The sequence below is a fragment of the Papio anubis genome, chromosome 17 (assembly GCF_008728515.1).
Source record: "Papio anubis isolate 15944 chromosome 17, Panubis1.0, whole genome shotgun sequence".
In the NCBI taxonomy this organism is placed as follows: Eukaryota; Metazoa; Chordata; class Mammalia; order Primates; family Cercopithecidae; genus Papio; species Papio anubis.
The window spans coordinates 36,296,707-36,322,578 of record NC_044992.1 but is presented as its reverse complement, the minus strand read 5'-3'; the positions used below and the strand labels follow the sequence as shown (position 1 = coordinate 36,322,578).

The window sequence follows — 25,872 nt, the reverse complement described above, 5'->3', positions numbered from 1 at the left end:
ATCATGAAATCTTTGCCCATGCCTATGTCCTGAATGGCATAGCTAGGTTGTCTTCCAGGGTTTTTTAAATAGTTTTGGAATTTACATTTAAGTCCTTAATCTATCTTGAGTTAATTTTTGTATATGGTGTAAGGAAGGGTTCCAGTTTCAATCTTCTGCTTATGTCTAGCCAGTTATCCCAGCACCATTTATTGAATAGGGAATCCTTTCCCTATTGTCTTTATCAGTTTTGTCGAAGATCAGATAGTTGTAGGTGCACAGTCTTATTTCTGGGTTCGTTATTCTTTTCCATTGGTCTGTGTCTCTGTTCTTGTGCCAGTACCATGCTGTTTTGGTTACTGTAGCCCTGTATTATAGCTCAAAGTTGGGTAGCGTGCTGCCTCCAGCTTTGTTCTGTTTGCTTAGGATTGTCTTGACTATTTGGGCTCTTTTTTTGGTTCCATATGAATTTTAAAATAGTTTTTGCTAGTTCTGGGAAGAATGTGAATGGTAGTTTAATAGGGATAGCATTAAATCTATAAATTGCTTTGGGCAGTATGGCCATTTTCACGATATTGATACTTCCTATCCATGAGGATGGAATGTTTTTCCATTTGTTTGTGTCATCTCTGATTTATTTGAGCAGTGGTTTTAGTTCTCCTTGTAGAGATATTTCACCTCCCTAGTTAGCAGAATTCCTAGGTATTTTATTCTTTTTGTGACAGTTGTGAATGGGAGTAGATTTCTGTTTTGGCTGTTGGCTTGACTGTTGTTGGTATACAGGAATGCTAGTAGTTTTGGCACATTGATTTTGTATCCTGAGACTTTGCTAAAGTTGTTTATCAGTTTAAGAAGATTTTGGGCTGAGACTGTGGGATTTTCTAGATATAAGATCATATCATCTGCAAACAGGGATAGTTTGACTTCCTGTCTTCCTATTTGAATACCCTTTCTTTCTTTCTCTTGCCTGATTGCCTTGGCCAGAACTTCCAGTGCTATGTTGAATAGGAGTAGTGAGAGAGGGCATCCTTTTCTTATGCCAGTTTTCAAGGGGAATGTTTCCAGCTTTTGCCCATTCAGTACAATATTGGCTGTGGGTTTGTCATACATGGCTCTTATTATTTTGAGGTATGTTCCTTCAGCACCTAGTTTATCGAGAGTTGTTAACATGAAGAGATGTTGAATTTTATCAAGTCTTGTTTTCATCTATTGAGATAATCATGCGGCTTTTTTTCTTTCATCCTGTTTATGTGATAAATCACATTTATTGATTTGCATATGTTGAACCAACTTTGCATCCCAAGGATGAAGCCTACTTCATCGTGGTGGATAAGCTTTTTGATGTGCTCGTGGATTCAGTTTACCAGCATTTTGTTGAGGATTTTTGCATCAATGTTCATCAAGGACATTGGCCTAAAGTTTTCTTTTTTACTGTATCTCTGCCAGGTTTTGGTATCAGGGTGATGCTGGCCTCATAGCATCAGTTAGGGAAAAGTCCCTCCTTTGCAATTTTTTGGAATAGTTTCAGTAGGAATGATACCAACTCTTCTTTGTACATCTGGTAGAATTCAGCTGTGACTCCATCTGGCCCTGAGGTTTTTTTGGTTGGTAGGCTATTTATTACTGCATCAATTTCAGAACTCATTTATTGGCCTCTTCAATGATTCAATTTCTTCTTGGTTCAGTGTTGGGAGAGTGTATGTGACCAGGAATTTATCCATTTCTTCTAGATTTTCTGGTTTATGTGCATAGAGGTGTTTATCATATTCTCTGATAGTTGTTTGTATTTCTGTGGGGTCAGTGGTAATATCCCCCTTATCATTTCTGATTGTTTTTATTTGAATATTCTCTCTTTCCTTCTTTATTATTCTGGCTAATGGTTTATCTATTTTATTATTTTTTTCAAAAAACTTACTCCTGGATTAATTGATCTTTTGAATGGTTTTCCATGTCTCTGCCTCCTTAAGTTCAGCTCTGATTTTGGTTATTTCTTGTCTTCTGCTAGCTTTGGGATTTGTTTGTTCTTGGTTCTCTAGTTCTTTTTGTTGTGATGTTAGGTTGTTAACTTGAGATCTAACTTTTCGATGGGGGCACTAAGTGCTGTAAATTTCTGTCTTAACACTGCCTGAGCTGTGTCCCAGAGATTCTGGTACATTGTTTTTTGTTCTCATTAGTTTCAAAGAACTTCTTGATTTCTGCCTTAATTCAATTATTTACCCAAATGCCATTCAGGAGCATGTTATTCAATTTCCATATAATTATATGGTTTTGAGTGAATCTCATAGTCTTGAGTTCTAATTTGATTGCAACGTGATCCAAGAGATTGATATGATTTCAGTTCTGCATTTGCTAAGGAGTGTTTTACTTCCGATCATGTGACCAATTTTAGAGTAAGTACCATGTGGCGATTAGAAAAATGTATATTCTGTTGTTTTGGTATGGAGAGTTCTACAGATATCTATCAGGTCCGTTTGTTCCAGTGTTGAGTTCAGGTCATCTTTGTTAATTTTCTGTCTTGATGATCTGTCTTATATTGTCAGTGGGGTGTTACAGTCTCCCACTGTTACTGTGTGGAAGTCAAAGTCTCTTTGACGGTCTCTAAGAACTTGCTTTATGAATCTGAGTGCTCCTGTACTGGGTGCATGTATATTTGGGATAGTTAGACCTTCTTGCTGAATTGAACCCTTTACCATTATGTAATGTCCTTCTTGGTTTTTGTTGTTGTTGTGGTTGTTCTTTGTTGGTTTAAAGTCTGTTTTGCCAGAGACTAGGATTGCAACTTCTGCTTTTTTCTGTTTTCCATTTGTTTGGTAGCTTTTCCTCCATCCCTTTATTTTGAGTCTATATGTGTCATTGCTCAATGCTTTATCTTTCTTCATGTGGATTTGCATTACTATCTAGTGTCCTTTCATTTCAACCTGAAGGAGTCTTGTTTGTGTTTATTGTAGAGTGGGTATAATATCAAAATTTTTGTTTATCTGGCAGTATCTTAATTTCCTCTTTATTTTTGAAGTGTAGTTTTGTTGGGTAGAGAAATTCTTGACAGTCTTTTTTGTTCATCACTTTGATTACATCGTACCACTTCCTTTTGGCCCCTATGATTTTTGGTGAAAATGTTAATCTTTTTGAGGATCCTTTGAATGTGATGAGTCTTTTCTCTCTTGCTATCTTTAACATTCTCTCTATGTCTTTGGTTTCTAATGGTTTGATTATAATGTATCTAGGTGTGGCTCTCTTTGAGTTTATTCTACTTAATATTCATTGAGCCTGTGGATGCATACTTAAATTGGGGGATATTTTGGCCATTATTTCTTCAAATAGCGTTTCTATACCTCTCTTCTTGTCCTGGGACTCCTTTTATTTGTATGTTGGTACACTTGACAGTGTTACAAGGATCTCTGCACTCTTCACTTTTCTTCATATTTTTTTCACTCCTCACACTGGATGATCTCGATTGATCTGTCTTTATGTTTGCTGATTCTTTCCTCTGCCTGCTCAAATCAGCTGTTGAGTATATTTTTCATTTCAATTAACATGCTTTTAAATTTTAGAATCTCTATTTGGTTCTTGATTTGTTTCATAATTTCAATCTCTTTATTGTATTTTCTATTTGGCAAGACATCATTCTCATAATTTTCTTTGTTTCTTTGGATATGGTTTAGTTCTTTGAATGTATTTAAAATAGCTAATTTAAAAGTCTTTGTGTAGTAAGTCCAGCATTTAGGATTCTGCAGGAATCATTTCTATTGACTGCTTTATTTCCTCAGTATGGGACATAATTTTTGTTTCTGTGCATGGTTCACGCATAGTTTTCTTGAAAATTAAGCATTTTGTTAATGATGTAGCAACTCTGGTAGTCTTGTAAATTTATTTAAGTTCCTTGTAGATTCTGGACATTAGACCTTTGTCAGAGAGGCAGATTGCAAACATTTTCCCCCAATCTCTAGGTTGCCGCTTCACTCTGATGATAGTTTCTTTTACTGTGCAGAAGCTCTTTAGTTTGATTAGCTCCCATTTGTCAATTTTGGCTTTTTTTGCAATTGCTTTTGGTGTTTTAGTCATGAAGTCTTTTCCCATGCCTATGTCCTGAATGGTATTGCCTAGGTTTTCTTCTAGGGTGTTTTATGGTTTTGGGTTTCACATTTAAGTCTTTAATCCATCTTGAGTTAATTTTTGTATAAGATGTAATGAAGGGGTCCAGTTTTTTTTTCTGCATATGGCTGGCCAGTTTCCCCAGCACTATTTACTAAATAGGGAATCCTTTCCACATTGCTTGTTTTTGTCAGGTTTGTTGAAAATCAGATGGTTGTGAATGTGTGGTGTTATTTCTGAGGTCTCTGTTCTGTTCCATCGTTCTATATATCTGTTTTGGTACTAGTACCATGCTGTTTTGGTTACTGTAGCCTTGTAGTATAGTTTGAAGTCAGACAGCATGATACCTCCAGCTTTGCTCCTTTTGCTTAGGATTGTCTTGGCTATATGGGCTCTTTTTTGGTTCTAGATGAAATTTAAATAAGTTTTTTGTAATTCTGCCAAGGAAGTCAATGGTAGCTTGATTGGACAGGTCACTGCTCTTACCATGAATGTAAACTGTTGGTTTCTAAGACTGCCACAGACCTGGAGAATATGGGAACAGGGCAAGTTAGAATGCCACAAAGCTTGCTGTTCTTACTAAATTCAGCCATTTTTCTTGAATAAAGACATCCTGGATTGCTGCAAGCCTTTGGTTAACTTCCCAGATCCTGAAAAAGTTAATTTTAACCATTTTTCTATGGTTCTCTTTGCTTTTATAGAGAAAAGGACTTTTGGAGGTCCTTTCTCTACCATTCCCATTGACATATTTTTTTTTTTTTTCAATCTTTATGTGAAATGTTTATTTAGGTGTACCATTTGTAAATGGCTTTTTAGGAATTCTGGTCGGAGAGTCTTTGTCTTTTATTAGGAAAAGTAAACTTTTGAATATGTTGTGAGCACAGATATATTCAACCTATAGTTTTGGTTCTGGAATGGCAGGCCCAAATTCTGATATTGTTACCTACAGTCTCTGTGACTTTGGGCACCTTATTTAAATTCCCTGAGTTTATTTCATCATTTATGAAAAGATAATATTAGGACATTAACCTTATGACTTCATTTTACATTTTCTGTTTATTATGTTTTTTATTTTTTAATTTTTAAACTATTTTAGATTAATCTTTATTCTACCCTTCCCTCTAATAGTTTGAAGTTTCTACTTCCTATATCTGTTTTATTATATGTTACTATAAACAAACATATGGAAGTCTCTACTTGAGTACATAAAATTAATTTCAAGACATTATTTAAAACAAGCAATAAAACTATTTAAATTGTTATGATATACTTTGGTGTCTCTATTTTGAGAAAAATACTCAACGTAATAATTTCTACTCTTTATTGAGTGGATACTATGCACAAAACAGAATAGGTACCTTTCATTTGTTAATTAATTTTCACAACTCTAGAAAAAAAGAGTTTTGATAAATGTCTTTTGATAAATGATGAAATAAACTCATAGAATTTAAATAAGATTCCCAAAGTCACATAGATTGTAGATAACAATATCAAGATTCCAACCGGGTCTGCCAAATTCCAAAACTAAAGCTACACTGATTCTCAAATGCTTGTCTCTTTCCATAAGGGTAAAAATTTAAGAGTACAATTAGTTGGGAGGGGCATATTTGTAATAACAAATAACAGAAAGTTGTCTTTCTCACCATCTTACCTGACAAAATTTTAAATATAGAGTAGAAAAAGAAAACATAATGATAGATGAAGCTAAAAGAGTGGAAACAGCTACAGAATAGCCTGGAAGGAAGGGACAGCTGGGGGAGGATGAGAAGGAAGTCAGAGAGACAGAGAAAGTCAACCTATGTTGACTGAAGGGAACAGATGGGAGATGAGCAAAGACAAAAGGGGCCATGTGGGTAGGTGTCATCAGTTAGAGGGCAAGTAGCTGGAATTTGATCAATAGACAAGAATTTATTTACTGGACTTCTGGGCATTGTGGGAGATACAAAAGAATGTAGAGTTATTTGGGGAACAATAATGATGTAGAGAAAACAGATGGCTTGAACTGGGGCATTAATGCTGAAGGAAAAAGCTAGAGACAGAAAGCAGAAAGAAGGAGGTTAAGGCAATCCCCATGTGAGCCAGCTTGCATATGAATCTGGAATTTTTGTGGGAATGGAAAAAAATAAGTGAGAGAAAACCCTCTATTTGCTATTGAATCAAAGGTAAAGGATTTGTAGATAGAAGAAAAAAGATGCCAAATCACCTCCCTTTCCATTGCTACTTTTGAGAAGGTTATTAAAGATTTATAAAAACATATACATACATATACATTACAGACAATGCATTGCATCATCCTTCCAAATGTAAATATGTCCATTTAGCTAAAACTGGGTAGGGCCTCCTGGACATCACTAAGACTGACTAAGTAGGACCACCTTAAAAGGATCTAGGAAGTATTTTTATCTCGAAGGAAATTGCAGACAAAACTTAAAAGGTGCCTCAGCAAAAGAAACTATCGTCAGAGTGAACAGACAACCTACAGAATGGGCAAAATATTTGCAAACTATGCATCTGAAAAGGTCTAATATCCAGCATCTACAAGGAACTTGAACAAATTTACAGGAAAAAATAACAACCCCATTAAAAAGTGGGCAAAAGACATGAACAGACTCTTCTCAAAAGAAAATATACATGTGGCCAATAAACATGCAAAGAAGCTCAACATCACTGATCATTAGATAAAATCCACAGTGAGATACCATCTCACACCAGTCAGAATGGCTATTACTAAAAAGTCAAAAAACAACAGATTCTGGCCAGATTATGGAGAAAACAAAACACTTTTACACTGTTGGTGGGAGTGTAAATTAGTTCAACGATTGTGGAAGACAGCATGGTGATTCCTCAAATACCTAAAGGCAGAAATATCATTTGACCAAGCAATCCCAATACTGGGTATACACCCAAAGGAATACAAACCGTTCTATTATAAAGATATATGTATGCATATGTTCACTGCAACACTATTCACAATAGCAAAGACACAGAATCAACCCAAATGCCCATCAATGATAGGCTGCATAAAGAAATATGGTTTATATACACCATGGAATACTATGGAGCCATAAAAAGAAATGAGGTATGTTCTTTGTAGGGACATGGATGAAGCTGGAAGCCATTATCCTCAGCAAACTAATGCAGGAACAGAAAACCAAATATTACACGTTCTCACTTTTAAGTGGGAGCTGAATGATGAGAACACATGGACACATGGACACATGGACACATGGTGAGGAAAAACACATACTGGGTCCTGTCAGAGGTTGCGGGCTGGGAGGAGGGGGAGCATCAGCAAGAATAGCTAATGAATGCTGGGCTTAATACCTAGGTAAAGGGATAATCTGTGCAGCAAACCACCATAGCACGCATTTACCTATGTAACGAACCTACATATCCTGCACATGTAGCCATGAACTTAAAAGCTGGAAATCAAACAAAAAGAAAACAAACAAACAAACAAAAAGCCTGAGGACATTTAACAATGTAATGAAAATGAATCTCCATTTCTTAAAGTCAAAGTGAATCGAAGTTAGTTTGTGCTAGCAGACATGGAATCCAGTTCAAAGGCATGAAGATGAAATTAACTTTCTGGGTAGTGCTCTAGTATATTAAATATAATAGACTCTCGTATGTGCAATCATTTATTCTCAATTATCTATTGAATGCCTACAACAAAAAAAATATTAGATACTATGAGTCTTCCTATATACTAGGCTCCTAAATATTTAAAGTGATGGGAATTTACACTGATTTGATCTTTGTAAATTATATAAATGTACTAAATTATCACATATACCCCAAAATGTGTATATTTATTATGTACTAATTTTAAAAATTAAATTTAAAACATTTGAGGGGAAGTGGTGAGAAGGCAGTGACATGCTCCAGAGAGTGCTGGGCCCGGTGCATCAGAGGCTCTACCAGGGAGACACTTTGCACAGAATTACCTTGACTAGTTATTTCATTCATTCCTTTGTTCATCCAATACATATACATATACACATGCCAGGAAGCCACAGCCTTGATAGCATCAAAATTTCAAGATCAACACCCAAAGTCATTGTGGGTGGCTTTTGAATGGCATGGCTGATCTGGAAACTGACTTCAGGTGTGACATTGGTGGGGACCTCGTTAGAGATTTCTGAAACAACAGTCAAGTACTAATTGAAGAATGCCAGTAGTGAGTGCTTTGGTGGACCCCATCCAGGGTATCTGAGGTGAGCAGGGATGGGCCTATGGGTACGAATTCCCCAAGCTTCTGAGTACTGGGATAGTTCACCAAACCTCAGATGGACAGAGGACAGATGCAAGTTAACTGCTACCTCAAGAGATTGGGGCTATGCAGAAGTTAACTTGTGTCTGTCCATCTGAGACAGAGTCACACTTTCTTATATACCCAACAGACGCCAGCATCTAGGGGGATGTAAGTAGAAAACTCCCAGTTGTATATACCCAAGAGGAATTGAACAGACCCCCTAGGTTACAGAGAGACGCTTCTACACTTGGGATAGAGAAGTAAAGACTTGAGTCGAGGTTCAATCATATATATGTCTGTATGTAAATGAATATGTTTATATAGTAAATGGAGGTTGTCATTTCATTCCTGCCACCAATTAGCTCTGTGGCCATGAATAAGCTGCTTCCTTCCCCTAGGTTTCAGCTTTCTCATTTAAAACATTAAAAAGTGGGGTCTGATCATCTCTAAGGTCCCTACCAGCTGTAATATTGTATTTGGATTCCAGATACTGACTGGAGATGATAAAATTATATGTCAACTTATAATTTGTGGTGTAAAAGATATAACATCAGACTTTCCTCTTCTTAGGAATTGTTGTGTGAAAATGACCCAACAAATGCAAAATTTACATCTCTGTCAGTCAAAAAAGCATAGTGCTCCCTCATCTCCCAACGCAGCCAAACGCCTGTACAGGAACCTCTCTGAGAAACTGAAGGGGAGCCACTCTTCCTTCGATGAGGCCTATTTTAGGACAAGAACTGATCGGCTGAGTCTCAGGAAGACCTCAGTGGTAACGAAACCATTCTTATTCTTGTGTCAGTTTGATTTATTCAGTTATGTTTGGGTTTAAGTATATTCTAAGATGATTCATGTTTATTTCAGAAGTTGATGCTTGCAATTTTATAAATGCTGGAATAGTCAGGTAAGGCAGTAACTGCATGTATTAATGTTTTTAGACAAAGCCTGAGTGATTGTGAGCTGTTTCCCTTTCTTTTTGTTTCTTTTTCTTCTCCCTTAATTTTTATTTCACTACTACACCAAAAAATAAATAAACCCCAAAAACTAGCAGCTTGACAAATATGAAGTTTCAGGTTAAATGGCTTTCTGAGAGTTCCAGTGTTCATTCAAATAATAATATTATTAGTGATTTCTTATGTATACCACACATTCTTTCCAAAGGCATTCAAAATAGAATCCAAAGAATGTACATGTTTTATATGATAGACAAAGAAAGAGAGAGAAGAGGAAGGAAGGAAAGTAAAGGAAAAATGTAAAAAAAAGAAAAAAACACACAAAACACAGACACACACACACACACAAAAAAAAACTAGGAAAAGAAAATATTGGATATAAGAATAAAAATAGATATATCAAAAAATCTAGGCAAATATAGTACCTGTACCTGAAATTTATCATTACATTCATCTCTGAGTTCCCAGAAAGTCAAAGCAGAAAAAGAAACGCAGTTGGTTATAGCATCCCATCTGTTGATAGCTAAAAATGTCTCAGTCCATCAGGAGAAATGAATATTCACCTGCTGCTCAGTCCTCTGGACCTTGTAGATGTCATAGTGAGTTATGTAATAGAGAATGGCATAAATAGTGGAACTGATGATGTTACAGACATTCACATATAATAGTTTCTTAGAATGGCCCTCAGTAAAAGCTGAGAGCATAATATTAACATGCTCAGCAAGGGGATTTTTGCAGGGAGTAATGGCACCATTTGTTTGCTCTTAAAACAGAAATGAGTCCTAGCCTTTCCAGATAGAAGCATGCCAAAGTTTGCCAACAAAAGCTTGGAGGAGGAAATGACTTAAGAGTGAGAGTAAATATGGCACATGAGAAATTAGGAATACTAAGAGCCAAAAACAAATACATGACTGTGGATGGGGTGGCACTTTAACTTTGAACTCATTTGTTTTCTAATATGTTTTCTAATTTCAAACTCATCTTTTTGGAGGACTTGGCTGTGGTTAAATTGGGGCCTAAGCATCAGAGGCTCTTCAGTTTAGCAGATTGTGGATAAAACACTTTACCATTCAGCAGATTGTCTTGCAGCAAAGAAAACTGCATACCAAAATAGCTTTATTCCCTGGGTCCCCATTGTCAAAACAAGCATTTGCATAATAGCTTTGTATTTTCCTCAAATTTCAATTTTGTGTTATGTACTCAGCTAAAGCTGACCTGCAGCCTTTGATAGGGAGAATTGATTTTTAACGAGACTAAAAATAAAACCTAACCACCTGAACATTTGGTGACTGGAGATCTTCCACATGTTAATCAGGTGATCCCTATGCACGTCAAAACCAGTGGTATTTCAACTCTTTTAAAGACCAAGCAACTCTTGGTGAAGATACCAGATAGATGGGTAAATAATACGTGTGTTGGTCTTCTCCCACATGCTAAGAAATATGTACCTAAAAGAATTCCGGAGTTCTTCTCTTTTGTTTACTATTAATCCTTTGAAAGAACTTTTCAAAGGAACCATATTTTCTTAAGTGATTTTTTTCTGTAAGTGAACTGTATTCTATAAATATTCAGCTCTAGTCCCATGAGGCCCAAAACCAATTTGCCATCCAGTCACTGAAACCCTCCCTGAACACTAACACTCGGACCCCTCATCTTAGGGCTCAGAAACTATCAGCCCGCAGGCAGCGTGGAGCTAGTAGATATCTGGAAATGCGGAAGTAACATGTAATATGTATATTTTAAGAAGATTATTCTTGTATCAGTATAGAGCGAGAACTGGGGGAGCCCAAGACTAGCAGCAGGCAGGTCATTGCCATGGTCCAGACACGAGATGACAATGTAGAGGCTGGGGATGGGGAGGGAGGGCGTGAGTTTGAGGAAAAACAGAGCAAGTGTACTGTCAATTCCAAGCTAGCCATAACGGCTACCTTAACATTATCTATGCCAGCATTTCTCAAACTGTGCTCTGTAGAACACCATTCCAGGAATAGTCAAAGCAAATGCAATAAAATACATGTTAAAATTATTAAAGACCCTGAGGAAGCCTACAGGGAAATAATGGGGTACCCTTGGTTTAATTTAATGTTTATCAAATTGATTTGACCACATGCTATTTTCTTCATAGAACATCTCTTAATTATTTTTTTTTTTTCCATGAGATGGAGTCTCCCTCTGTTGCCCAGACTGGAGTTCAGTGGCACAATCTCAGCTGACTGCAATCTCTGCCTCCTGGGTTCAAGTGATTCTCCTGCCTCAGCCTCTGGAGTAGCTGGGATTACAGGCACCCAACACCACATTCGGCTAATTTTTGTATTTTTAGTAGAGATGGGGTTTTGCTATGTTGGCTAGGCAGGTTTCAAGCTCCTCGCCTCAAGTGATCTGCCCACTTCGGCCTCCCAGAGTTCTGGGATTACAGGCGTGAGCCACCACGCCCAGCCAAATGAACTATTGGAGTACTTTTCAGAAGACTAGTTTGGGGAAAGCTGAGGTTTGCTCTTATCTACAGCCTAGCCAGGCTATCCTGTATTCTCTCAGTGCATCTATTCAATGTCCATTAGAAATGATGGAGGGGAAGTCCAACAGAGTGTTTACTTTGGAGACCTTGAGATAAATTGTAGTTATACCACTTAAAAGTGGACATACAGTCCCTGAAACAGTCTCTAAACTTCAAAAGAGCTAAGCTACAAAGACACACTGGTTTAAGAAATTGTGTTAATCTACCTTTGCTCCTCTCTAGAATTTCCAGGGCAATGAAGCCATGTTTGAGGCAGTCGAACAGCAGGACATGGATGCTGTGCAGATCCTCCTGTGTCAGTATACACCAGAAGAACTCGACCTTAACACACCTAACAGCGAGGGCTTGACACCCCTGGATATTGCCATCATGACCAACAATGTGCCCATTGCAAGGATTCTTCTGAGGACAGGAGCCCAAGAAAGTCCACACTGTAAGTAACCTGAGAATAAACACATGTACTGGTAAAGACAGATTCCAGCCTTATGCCACCAAAATAGCCATTGCTGACTTTCAGAGCAGGAATGATTGACTAAGCATGGACTCTGATAGCCCTTGGATGTTTTCATGGACTTTTCATGCAAATAGTGACAGCACTTATTGGTCTAAGCATCAAGTTCCTTTCTAAATAGAATATGCTGAGTGGTGAAAACGAAGCCCCAAAGAACTTCTAAGAATTTTATCACGAGCTTTAAATTATGTGAGATACTCCAAATAAGGATACAGAATAGGAGATATACATATAAGAATAAGCATTTGCGTGTTTCTGTTTTGTATCCACAGTCAATGCGGTGGCTTCATTCATTCATTCATTCAATAAACACCGAGTGCGGGACACTGTTCTAGGTGCCAGGAATGTAACAGCAAACAAGACAAAAATCCTTATTCTCACAGAAATTACATGCTTGTTGGGAAGACTTCCAATGAGCAAGTAAATAGATAAAATACAAACTCAAATAGTGATGAATGCTATGAAAAAAAATAAAATGGATGAGTGGCTAGAGATTGATAGGGAAGGGACTATTTTAAACCCATCGCCCTGAAATGGGTTGGTACCCATTGACCAATCTCGCACAATCCCGACCCCTCAGTTGTCAGTAATCACTGTAATTTCTGCTTCTATGATATCAACTTTTTAAAAAATTCCACATATAAGTGAGATCATGGCATGTTTATCTTTCTTTGCTTGGCTTATACAGCATGTTCTTTATCTGTTCATCTGTTGATAGACACTTAAGTTGATTCCACATCTTAGCTATTGTGAATAGTGCCATAATAAACATGGGGATGCATATATCTCTTCAACATACTGATTTCATTTCCTTTGGATATATACCCAGTAGTGGGATTGCTGCATTGCATGGTAGTTCTATTTTTAATTTTGACAATTAGGTAGGAGGAATGTCTGCTGTTTACTGCACAGTAGGGTGATGTTGGAATGGTTAACAGTTAGGTATTGTATATTACAAAGTAGCTAGAAGAGAGGCTTTTGAATGGTCTCACCACAAAGAAATGATAAATGCGTGAGGTGATGGATACACTAAATACCCTAATTTAATGATTATACAACATAAATGTATATGAAAACATCAAGTTGTACCCGATAAATATGGGCAGTTACAATATGTCAATTAAAAAATGAATACATAAATAGGGTTGGGCAAGAAAAGCCTCTCCAATGTGATAATATTTGAGTTGAATTCTAGATGATATGAAGGAATGAGCTATGAGAAGACGTGGGGGTCAGAGTCTCAGCAGAGTGAATGGCAAATAGAAAGATGCTGAGGAAGGCAGGAATAAGACTGACATATTGGAAGAACAAAAAAAGTTAATGGGGCCAAAGCGAAGTAGCAAGAGGGAGAATGATGATTGAGGGAGAAGTCACAGGGACCAGATTATGCAGGACCCTGAGGCCATGGTCAGTGTTCAACTTGAATTGTGGCGAGTACGATGGGAAGGCAGTGGAGCAATTTAGGAAGATAAATGACATATTCTGATTTACATTAGAAGATCACTACAGTGCTCTATGGAAAAGAGACAGTGGCGAGGCAATTGTGAAATTGATAAGACCAGTTACAAGGTCATTTTAGTGGTCCAGGAGACAGACTGGATGCTTGGACTAACAACACAGTGATGTTGAGTAGTATCAGAATTCTGGAGATACATATATATATATACACACACACACACACACACACACACACATACATATATATATATATATATTTTTTTTTTTTTTTTTTTTTTGAGATGGAGTCTCATTCTGTTGCCAGGCTAGATTGCAGTGGCACAATCTCAGCTCACTGCAAGCTCCGCCTCCCGGGTTCACACCATTCTCCTGCCTCAGCCTCCCCTGCCACCATGCCCGGCTAATTTTTTGTATTTTTAGTAGAGACGAGGTTTCACCATGTTAGCCAGGATGGTCTTGATCTCCTGACCTCGTGATCCACTCGCCTTGGCCTCCCAAAGTGTTGGGATTACAGACGTGAGCCACTGCGCCCGGCCCTGGATATATTTTTAACAGCTTTATTGAGATACAACTCACATACCATAAAATTTACCCATTTAAAGTATGTAATTCAATGGTTTTTAGTATATGCACAGAGTTTTGCAGCCATCACCACTGTCAATTTTAGAACTTCATTGCCCTGAAAAGAAGCATCATACCATTTAACTATTATCACTCCCCAACCTCCCCAACTCTTCTCAGTTCTTGACAACCATGAACCTAACTTCTGTTTCTATAGATTTACCTGTTCTAGACATTTCATGTAACAGAATTATATAATATATGGTTTTTTGTGACTGGCTTCTTTCTGGATGTGTTTTGAAGTAGCACCGATAGTACTTGGGGAAGAAAGCTGCACTGGGGCCAATGGCAGACCCCACCCAGGAGTGGATGGGGTAATATCATGCAGCACTCACCCTGTGTCAGGCACTTTTCTGAGCACTTTCCATGTATTGACTCCTTTAATCCTCACAGCAACATTATGAAGTAGGCACTCACATTCCCTTTAGTGAAAACTCTCTGACCCATTGACCACAATGGCTGTGAGCCACTGTTTTTATGTTTCCTAAAAGAAAAAAGTAAACTCATCAAACTGTTAGTTTCACTAATACTGATTCACTTACTTCCAAGTGGTGAGACCCAGAAGGCTGAAAGAGAAGCAAGCAAATATATAATTAGAGGTCACATCTCTGCTCCTAAATTTCATAAATCACCACCACCCAAAGACTAGGTACAGAAGCAGATCCTTGTATCAGAAAATTTCTTATTTTAAAAATGCTAAGCTCACCACATCCATATCAGAGACAGTGAAGATTTGGGTTCAGTAGGATTTCAGCTCTTCAAAAGAGCTCTATAGTCAAAGTGCTGCCCCTTTTTAGTGGAACTGTAGGATTTGGAAGGATGATAAATGAGGATGGAAGAAATTGAAATGGCATCTTTGCTGCCTTCTGATTTATTCTGCAACAACGTCTGTCCCAAAGATCCAGGGAGAGAAGGGTAGAGAGACAATCAGAGGGTCTGAACATGGAGAACGCAGACTGAGCCCCATTCTACAGGAACAAGGAGACCATTCATCCAGATGTTGCCATGGCCATCCTGCACTGGGCTGGATGAAACATTAGTCCTACTTACTTACCTGCGACACTACAAAGAACTCCGCTTTTTCTGTGAAAACAGTAAGACTCCCTACCTCCCAAAGCCCCCTGTGCATAATTAAACCTCTATAAAAGAACTCAAGTACTAAATATCTAGTGAAACCGAAAGCAAATTTGTTCAAGAGATCCCTGGTTTTCCTCCTCATTCTCTCTGGGATGATAACCATGTTACCATCACAAAGTTGTAAAGGACAAATGATGGGAGATAAACCCAGGTTTCAATCTCCAGGAAACATGACACCTAAGTCACCTTGGCTACCTAAGAAGGCAAAGAGATACTACCACATACAGACTCACATGTGTAAAAATGGCAATGCAATATTGGTTGTGTACCTATGAAGTCTCCACATGCGACATCTCTGGTTTTCACACCAACTCTGCAGGATAAGGTTATTGACTCCATTTTAAAGATAGGAACTTGTGATTCTGAGAAGTTAACTGACTGTCCCAAGGTCACACATCCAGCAAATGAATAGGGATGCCAAGGACTCAAGTCCAAATCTGTAGGATGCCAACACCTGGAATCTTTCTGCACAAACTCACTGCCTTTCCACATAACCAATGTGGAGGGCTGTGGCCTCTGGGCCCCTGCACCTCTCCCTTTCTACTGTTTGCTAAAGTCATATGATGTATTTCTTTGTTCTATTCTGTGCACTAAGGTATCAGTCCTGTTGGACAGAGGCAGGATAGAAAAACATAGTGTTTTCAGGCATTTTTAATTCACTTTATATATCAAGTACAAAAGAAGCAGAAATGCTTCTGTACATGAGTTTGAGCAAGCCCAAGAGAAAAACCAGTCTGCCAACCAGAACCAGATAAGCAAACACCTGCCGTAAACTGTTCCTCAGAAGCCAAAGAGGCAGGATATATAAGAGAGGAAAAGTAACAATGAGGTCTGAAGCTCTTAGAGTATTTTACACCTACAAAAATCCTTTTGTCTACGTCATCTCCCTTGATCTTCACAACTGGCTTGTGAGGTAGAAGTTGTTTTCTTCATCTTTATCAATAAAGAAATTGGAATTTTAAAGGTCAAGTAGTTATCCCAACACAACAAAGTTAATGGGTGGTAGAGTCAAGATTTAAACCCAGATCTGTATGAACTGCCTTGGTGTTTGTGAGAAAGCTTTGGCATGCTCACTGTTACATGTTAGATGCTCAATTCCTCCCTGCTTTGGCTCTCCATCTGCTCCTCTTCTAATGACAGTTACATATTTCAAAGCAGAGTGCAGAGGCCAGGGTTTCTAACAAGGTTAATTTTCTTTCTTCTCTTTCTCTGTGTATTCCCTTCTGAAAACTAGCCCAGTATTCTTTTCACTATGCCAACTAAGTATCCTCACACAATTCAGAACATCCTCAGTAGCTTTTTCCATTTCTTAACAGGAATCACAGTGACACAGAGGGTTTAGGGACTTAACTCCTAAACCATTGGTCAGGCCTGTCTTCTCTCTTTAACCCCTTGATGCCAGAGCCACATGGACGTGTTCTTTGTATGCATAGCTTGAAACTCAACCATGTGTGTTTCCTTACTCATAGAAAAATCCCAGAAGCGGTCATCTAAACTTGCACACTGCTCTGAAGTTAAATATATGCAGAACCCCAGCCTACTCATTAGATGAATCCACTATCTTTCTTCAGTGACTTTTTTCTGTTCCTCCTATCTTCATGCAAACAGCACAAAATAATATACTTTCCTTGCAGAAAAACAATCAGCCATTATTGAAGTACAGTCCCAAGTACTTTCTTGCAGACTGATGTGCTGAGCTTAGGAAAACAGCCACCGAATCTCAAAGCACTGCAACTAGGAAAGCCAATGTATAGAGGAACCGCAGGACACCCATTGGTATGCTATGGACTGTTTCATACACTTAGGATCCCAGTCGCTATGACTCATGCTCAGTTGAACAACTGCTATCAAAGAAAGACTTGTTGTCTCTGTATACGAAAGCCCCCAGTCATATACCCCTCCCTTTTTCTGACTAACTCATATTCTGCCCCCACCCTCAAACCAATAGCCTCCGGGAGGAATTTGCTGAATCATCGATGGGAGTCTTGCCTTTCTGAGATGGCCATTAAGGCCCCATAGATAGTAATCATAAAGAAACTAGCTCTTTTGCCTATCGTGTACAAATTTGGTCACTCACAGAGAGTTTATTTCATTCTTTGACTCTAGTACCTAGTACATAGTAGATGCTCAGAAAATTACAGTTGAATATTTTTTTTTTTTTTTTTTTTTTTTTTTTTTTTTTGAGAGGAGTCTCACTCTGTCACCCAGGCTAGAGTGCAGTGGCGTGATCTCGGCTCACCGCAAGCTCTGCCTCCCAGGTTCACGCCATTCTCCTGCCTCAGCCTCCCCAGTAGCTGGGACTACAGGCGCCCACCACTACGCCCGACTAATTTTTTTGTATTTTTAGTAACAACGGGGTTTCACCATGTTGGCCAGGATAGTCTGTATCTCCTGAGCTCATGATCCGCCCGCCTCGGCCTCCCAAAGTGCTGGGATTACAGGCATGAGCCACCGTGCCCGGCCTACAGTTGAAATTTTAGCCTTTGTGACAGCCCTGTCTTATGCTACTGGGAGTTACAGATGTCAAGTCTTAGTGTGCACATATACATTCATTATGTGTATCCTAGACAGACACAGACCCACACACACACATGCATATACACAGAATGTATGGGAAAAAACCTTCAAGTATTCCGGTAACTTAAACTTTGCGGTATCTTTTGTTGTTAATACTGTTGTTATTGTTTTCCAGACATTGTTACAGAATTTGGTTGTAGATGTAGCCCTAGTTGTTTTTATTTTTACACTATTTAATGATATGGACCAGTAAGAATGGTGGAATACCTCTTAGTTTCAGTCTTTTTATCCTTTCCCTTAGCTACATTCTCCTTCTCTCTAGTCCCTCTCCCCTCCTTCTGAATTTCTTGGTGAATGCCTCCCTCTCACTTTCTCTCAGATGCTGCCTGTGGAACTAGAAAGTGTCACTCAGAATTTGTTGTGTCCAGTTACTTCATAAAATGCAACTGCAGAATTGCTGTCATTTGAGTATGGTGCAGACACCAATGTTACAATTTTGGCAGTCTCGTCAGGATGCACCACTCATTTCTGCAGTAGTAAGGGGTTCGTGTTTGTGCTGGGACTGGTCAGGCCATGTCTTAAGAGGTGTGACTATAAACTAATGAGGCTGGTTTTATGTAAACAAACACACGAGAAAGTCTACAATCCAAGCGAATGTTATCCTTCCACATGGTCCTCCTGGGAGACCCCACACTTGCCCCAACAGTGCTGCCATTGCTCTGAACACTTTGGAATTGTCCTCGGAGTCCGTTTATGAGAAAATCTGACTCGTTGCTGAGAGTCACACCTGATTTTTGTTCCAAAACAGCATTGCCTAGCGTCAGCACCCTCTGTGTTCGCCAGACTTGGCTTCAAATTATTTAGAGAGATTTCCTGAAATCAAATCCACCCTCAAAGGACAAAGATTTGCAGCCAATAAGAATATGTAAAGAACAAGCCTTAGACAGGTCTCTAGAATGAGCCCTCAATATTTTTTTCTGCTTCACTAAGATAGGGGTATAGATCTTCACCCTAACTTACAAATCTGTTCCTCAAAACTCATCTTATACTGCGTACTCCTCACCCACACCATCCTCCATTCTGTTCCTGTAACCTGCCAGGCTATCTTACCATAGGGCCTTCGTACTGGCTATTCCGCCTATTTGGAATCCTTGAATGCTTTTAATCTTGTTCATTACATGGCCAAATCCTTCTTAACATTCACATTTCAGCTTATATGTGACATCTTCAAGAGAGAGGCTTTCTCTGGCCACCAAGTCCAAAGTCTAAAATGACATTTTCTCATCACATCACTGTCTTGTCATTTTGTGCATAGCACTTATGATTTTTCTCAGTGTTTTTATTTGCTTATTTTCATCTCTTCTGCAATAGAACATAAATTCCAAAGGACAGCACCTCTCTCATTTATTACTGAATCCCCAGCAAACAGTAGACACTCAACTGAATTTAATTGAATCAATCCCAAGCCTATTTCTTTGGAGGGGGGTGAATATATTATCCCTTACGAAGAGAATGATTTTGCTTAATGTTGGGCTCATTGATCTTTTTTATGTTTTCAAATAATTATTTAAACACCAGGTGGCCAAAGCCTAAGTTCCTGTTACCTGTTCTTTGAGTTGATAGTTGCATTTTTCTGGTTTTTTGCTTTAAAATATTTAATTGACAAGATTGTATATATTCAAGGTGTACAGTGTGATGAGTTGATATACATACGTGGTATAAAGATTATCATAATCAAATTAATTCACAGATCCATCACCACCCATGCTGTGCATTGGATCCCCAGATCTTGTTCATCTTCTAATCAGAAATTTGTATCCTTTGATCAATATCTCCCTATTTTCCCCACCCCTAGCCCATGGCAACCACTATTCTACTCTCTGTTTCTATGTGTTTGACTTTTTAGAATTCCAGATTTAAGTGAGATCATCCACTATGTCTTTCTGTGTCTGTCTTTTTTTACTTAGAATAATGTCTTCCAGGTTCATCCATGTTGTTTTATAGTCATCTTTTTTTTCTTTTAAAAAAATTTTTAAATATACATGCAACATAGCATATCTTCTCCTTGTCAGAAATGGAAAGATTATAGATAAAGTTAAAAGGTATCTTTGATAGCCCACCCAACTCACCCCCACATGCACACACAATCTAGGTTCCCATCCCTCAAAACCCCAAATATATTCATTGTTATCAGTTTAGAGGGTATGCAGACTTTTCCCCATGATTTTTAACATAAACACAACAACAATAGAATTGTTTGGGGTGCAGCTTTTAAGTTAAACCCTTAGAAAAGGCTAAAAATTAAATTTCTGAGGTCAGAGCATTCTGGCTTCAAATCCCACAACTGACCTTTTATAGCTGTGGGAAAATTCCTTACCCTCTCTGTGGCGTCATTTCTTCATTTGTAAAATGGATATAATAATTGTACCTAACTTGTATTATTATATATTGCTGTGTAATCATTACCCCCAAACAGCAACTAAAAATAATAGTAAATGTTTGTCTCATGTGAGTCTGAGATGTGGGAATGGCTTTAGCTGGATGGTTATGGCTCAGTCATCATCTCATGGGACCCCATGAGATTGCTGTCATTTTAAGGCTTGACTGAGCTAGAGGACCCACTTCCGAGCTTACTCATAGTGGCTACTGGCATGAGCCCCGCATTTCTTGCTATATGGGTCTCTCCATATGGCTACTCTATGACATGGGAGTTGGCTTCCCCCAGAGAAAATGATCTAAGGAAGAGAAAAAGAGAGACCAGCCAAGGTGGAAGCAACAGTGACGTTTATAACCTAACCTCAGAGGTGACATAGTGTCATTTCTGCAGAATTCTGCTGATCTCACAGAACAGCACTGGTACAGTGTGGGCGAGAACTATACAAGGGTGTGAATACAAGCAGACATAGGTCACTGCAGGCCCTCCTGGAGGCTGGCTACCTTATTACCCATATAAGATTGTTGAGAATTAGGTGGAATAATACCATTAAAACATTTATCGCATTACCTGGCCAATTGTAAATGATTTCTAAAAATTGTTAGCCAACCTAACTTTCAAAAACAAAATAAAATGACCCAAGAGTTCCTGGTAAAGAATTTAAATATTTTACCCATTAGTTATATAGTTTGTATTCCAAAACACTTCCCCAATAGAAGCACTTTTTAAAATTTGTATAATTTTATGTTCTAAAACTACACTGTCCAACACAGAATCCACTAGCCACATATGACTATCAAACATTTGAAATATATCTCTTCCATTGACCAATGGAACAGAATAGAGAGCCGAGAAATGAAACCATGAATGGATGGTAAATTGATTTTCAACAAAGGTACCAAAAGCATACAATGGAAAGAGAATAGTCTCTTCAATATATGGTGTTGGGAAAACTGGATATCCATATGCAGAAGAATGAAATTGGACCCTTATCTCATACCATATACAAAAACCAACTCAAAATGGAGTAAAGACATAAATATAAAGCCAGAAACTGTAAAACTACTAGAAGAAAGTATACAGGAGGAACTACATGACATTAGTCCAGGCAATGATTTTTTGCGTATGATCCCAAAAGCACAGATAGCAAAAGCAAAAGTAGGCAAATGGGATTAAAACAAACTAAGAAACTTTTTCACAGCAAAGGAAACAACAGTGTTAAGAGGCAACCTGTGTATTGGGAGAAAATATTTGCAACCTGTACATCCAGTAAGGGGTTAATGTCCAAAAAATGTAAGGAACTCAATTCAACAGGAAGAAAATAAATAAACCAATTTAAACATAGGTGACCAGGTGCAGTGGCTCACGCCTGTAATGCCAGCACTTTGGGAGGCCAAGGCGGGCGGATCATGAGGTCAGGAGACTGAGACCATCCTGGCCAACATGGTGAAACTCTGTCTCTACTAAAAATATAAAAATTAGCTGGGCATGGTGGCAGGCGGCTGTAATCCCAGCTACTCGGGAGGCTGAGGCAGGAGAATTGCTTGAACATGAGAGGCAGAGGTTGCAGTGGGCCGAGATTGTGCCACAGCACTCTAGCCTCGCGACAGAGTGAGACTCCAACTCAAAAATAAAAATAAAAGTAAAAATAAGCAAGGAACCTGAATAGGGTTGCTTAAAAGAAGACATACAAATGACCAACAGATTTATGGGGAAAAGTGATCAGTACCTCTAATCTTCAGGAAGATGCAAATTAAGATCACAATGAGAAATGAGATATCATATAACACCTGTTAGACTGGCTATTATCAAAAAGATGAAAGATAAGTGTTGGTGAGGATATGGAGAAAAGGAAACGCTTGTCCGCTGTTAGTGGGGATGTAAATTAGCACAGCCATTATGAAAACTGAGTGGAGGTTCCTCAAAATCCTAAACATAGAATTACCATATGACCTAGTCATCCTACTTCTGGGTATTTACCCAAAAGATTTGAAATCAGTTTCTCTAAGAGATGTCTGCACTTCCATGTTCACTGCAGCACTATTCACAATAGCTAAGTTATGAAATCAGCCTAAGTATCCATTAACAGATGAGTGGATTTTTAAAATGTTATATATTATATATATATACATAATTGAATACTGTTGAGCCTTTAAAAAGGAAGGAAATGTTGTCATTTGTGACAAAATCGATGGAATTGGAGAACATGGTGCTACGTGAAATAAGCCATGCACAGAAAGACAAATATCTCATGTTCTCATTTATTTAGAGTCTCGTGGACTCTAAAACAATTGAACTCATAGAAGCAGAAAGTGGAACGGTGGTTACAGAGTCAGGGGGTTAGGGACAATGGGGAGATGATAGTCAAAGTGTACAAAATCTCAGTTAGACAGGAGAAATAATTGGCTTTATTAAATTTATTGCACTATGTCATGAATATAGTAAATAACAGTGTGTTGTACATTTCAAAATTGGTAAAAGAGTAAATTCCAAATGTTCTCACCACAAAAAAAAAAAATGATATATATCTGAGGTAATGAATATGTCTAGTTAGCTTGATTTAACTATTCCACATTGTATTCACAAATCGTAACATTACTTTGTATCCCATAAATACATATGATATTATTATCAATTTATAATAAAATAAAATTTAAAAAAGAAATGTGTCTAGTGCAAATGAATAAGTGTTCTAAATATAAAATTACATTGATTTCAAAGTCTTAGTACCAAAAATAACCTAAAATATAAAATTAATAAATTTTATATTGATTACATGTTGACATGGTAGCATTTTGGATATATCGAGTTAAGTAAAATATATTATTAAAATTAATTTCACCTACTTCTTTTTGCTTTTTTATTGTCATGACTAGCAAATTTTAAATCATGTGGCTCACACTCTACGTCTATGGACAGCACTGAAAATATCGGCAGAAGACATGGTTATCTTGTTTCATTACTTAAACCTCCAGTGATGTCATGGGGCAATCTCCTCTGAATTTCCCAAATAGTCCACTCAAGTCTCTTGCATGTTGTGCTTTTAGAGAAGATGTCCATTTTCCCCTTTGAGTTTGATGAGTACCAAAAATTCCTTTCTGCGTCATTTGTTCTGGCTTCTTAAGAAATCACCAGTTACAATCTGAGTTATATAAGGACTTTGTGAGTCAACATTCTGCTGGAAAGTTGCAGAGAACACTTCAGATCCCCATGTCTGGGTGTAATAAGTTGTAGGAGAAGAAAGTTTCACAGTAATTAAAATGAAACATTTAATCTCCAGATCTCTAAAACCTCTTTGGAACTACATCTCAATGTCCCTGGGAAAATCTGAAAATGTAATAACAACTGGAGACCTCAGTGAAGCCAAAATGAGTCTTGCGTCCTGAATCTTAAGACGGGTAAATTGGAACCAAGTATTGTGTTTCTCTGGTATAAGAGTTTTCGAATTAAAAATATTTAATATTTAGAATTCCCCTACATTACTTTGTTTGTCATTCCTACCTTAAAACAAGTCAGTGGTGAAGTTGTTAGAAGGTTGTCACTTATAATCAGCAAAAATAAATTTTATTAACTGCCCAGAGTATATTCGTTACAATGCAAGGTTCAAATCTAAGTGACCTTGTTTTCTGCCTTGAAATAACAGAGTTGAAATTGCTATCACTTACTAGTATATATGTCTGAACAGTAGCTAGGATGGAAAAATTTTATTTGAGGCAAGAGGGGTTTTTGATGGAAGAACGTAGAGTTATTTTATAAAACAAGTATTTTGATTTATTTTGTGTGCTTTTAAAAATATAAGATCAATGGATGCAATAATAATAAGCAAACCTCCACTAAGAGAGTCTTCTATGTAAAGATTATCATTAGTTTGTTACAAGTTATAAGACAAGTGCTATTATAATGCCAGTTTTGCAAATGAGAAACCTGGGCTCAATATAGCAGAGTAACTGGTTAGGATCACCCATATGTAAGGGCAGCGCTTGATCTATAGGACCCCAAAGCCCTTTTACCACGTTGCTTGCAGTTTGGAAGTACAATCACACACGCATAACATTTCAGTCAACGCTAAGCTATGTATATGGAGGTGGTCCCATAAAATTGTAAGAGAGCTAAAAAATTCCTATTGCCTAATGATGTTGTAGCTGTCATAACATCACAGTGCAATGCATTATTCACATGTTCGTTGTGATGCTGGTTTAAACAAACCTAGTGTGCTGCCAGTCATATAAAAGTATGGCACATACAATTATGTACAGGACACACTACTTGATAATGACACTAAACTACTATGTTACTGTTTCATATATTTACTATACTTATCCTTATTTTAGAGTGCACTCCTTCTACTTATTAAAAAAATGATGAACTGTAAACCAGCCTCAGGTTCTTCAGGAGGTACTCTAGAAGAAGGCATTGTTACCATGAAAGATGACAGCTCCATGCGTGTTACTGCCCCTTAAGAACTTCCAGTGGGATAAGATGTGGAAGTGGAAAACCATGATATTGAAAATGTTGACCCTAGGCATAGGTGTAGGCTAGTGTGTGTGTTTGAGTCTTAATTTTTAACAAAAACGGTTTAAAATTGTTTTTTTAATTTTTAAAAAGCTTATAGGATAAGGATATAAAGAAAATATTTTTGTACAGTGGTACTGTTTGTTTGTGTTTTAAGTTGTTATTACAAAAGACTCAAAAAGTTTTTAAAAGTTTATAAAGCAAAAGACTTACGGTATGCTAATTTATTATTGAAGAAAGAATTTTTTCTACATTTAGTGTAGCTTAATTGTATAGTGTTTATAAAGTCTACAGTAGTGTCAGTAATGTCCTGCGTCCTCACATTCACTCACCACTCACTCACTGACTCACCCAGCGCAACCTCTAGTCCTGTAAGCACCGTTCAGGGTAAATGCCCTATATAACTCTACCATGTTTTATCCTTTAAGCCCATATTTTTAGTATTTTTAGTGTACTTTTTTCTATGTTGTAATAGATTTAGATAAACAAATACTACTGTCTTACAGCTGCCTACAATAGTCAGTACAGCAACATGCTGTACAGGTGTGTGGCTTAGGAGCAAGCAATAGGCTATACCATATAGACTGGATGTGTGGTAGGCTGTACTTGCCAGGTTTGTGTAAGTACACTGTGTAATGTTTGCACAACAATGAAATTGCCTAACGATGCAATTCTCAGAATATACCCCAGTCAGTAAGTGACACATGACTGTAATAGGAAAGCAAATTTCAGTTCAGGATAAGGAAACTTTCCAATTCGGAGTTATATGAAAATGGACAAGGTCATCTCAGTAAACAGTGAGTTCTCCTCATGCAGGAAATTATACAGGACCAAGGGTACTAAAGGAGAGGTATCTGAGGTTGGTTGGAAGGTTTCCTTCTAACTCTG

At 37.8% G+C, this 25,872-nt stretch overlaps 1 protein-coding gene across 1 annotated transcript in view; it reads left to right on the top strand.

The window, feature by feature from the left end:
- The window catches only part of ANKFN1 (ankyrin repeat and fibronectin type III domain containing 1), a 196,436-nt gene that overhangs the window by 24,219 nt on the left and 146,345 nt on the right, over positions 1-25,872 (top strand). Inside the window, exons 3-4 of the mRNA XM_017950614.3 lie at positions 8,897-9,098; positions 12,017-12,227. Of these exons, the coding sequence (XP_017806103.2) occupies positions 8,913-9,098; positions 12,017-12,227 (397 nt within the window). The 5' untranslated portion in view covers positions 8,897-8,912. The remainder of the gene's footprint in view (positions 1-8,896; positions 9,099-12,016; positions 12,228-25,872) is intronic.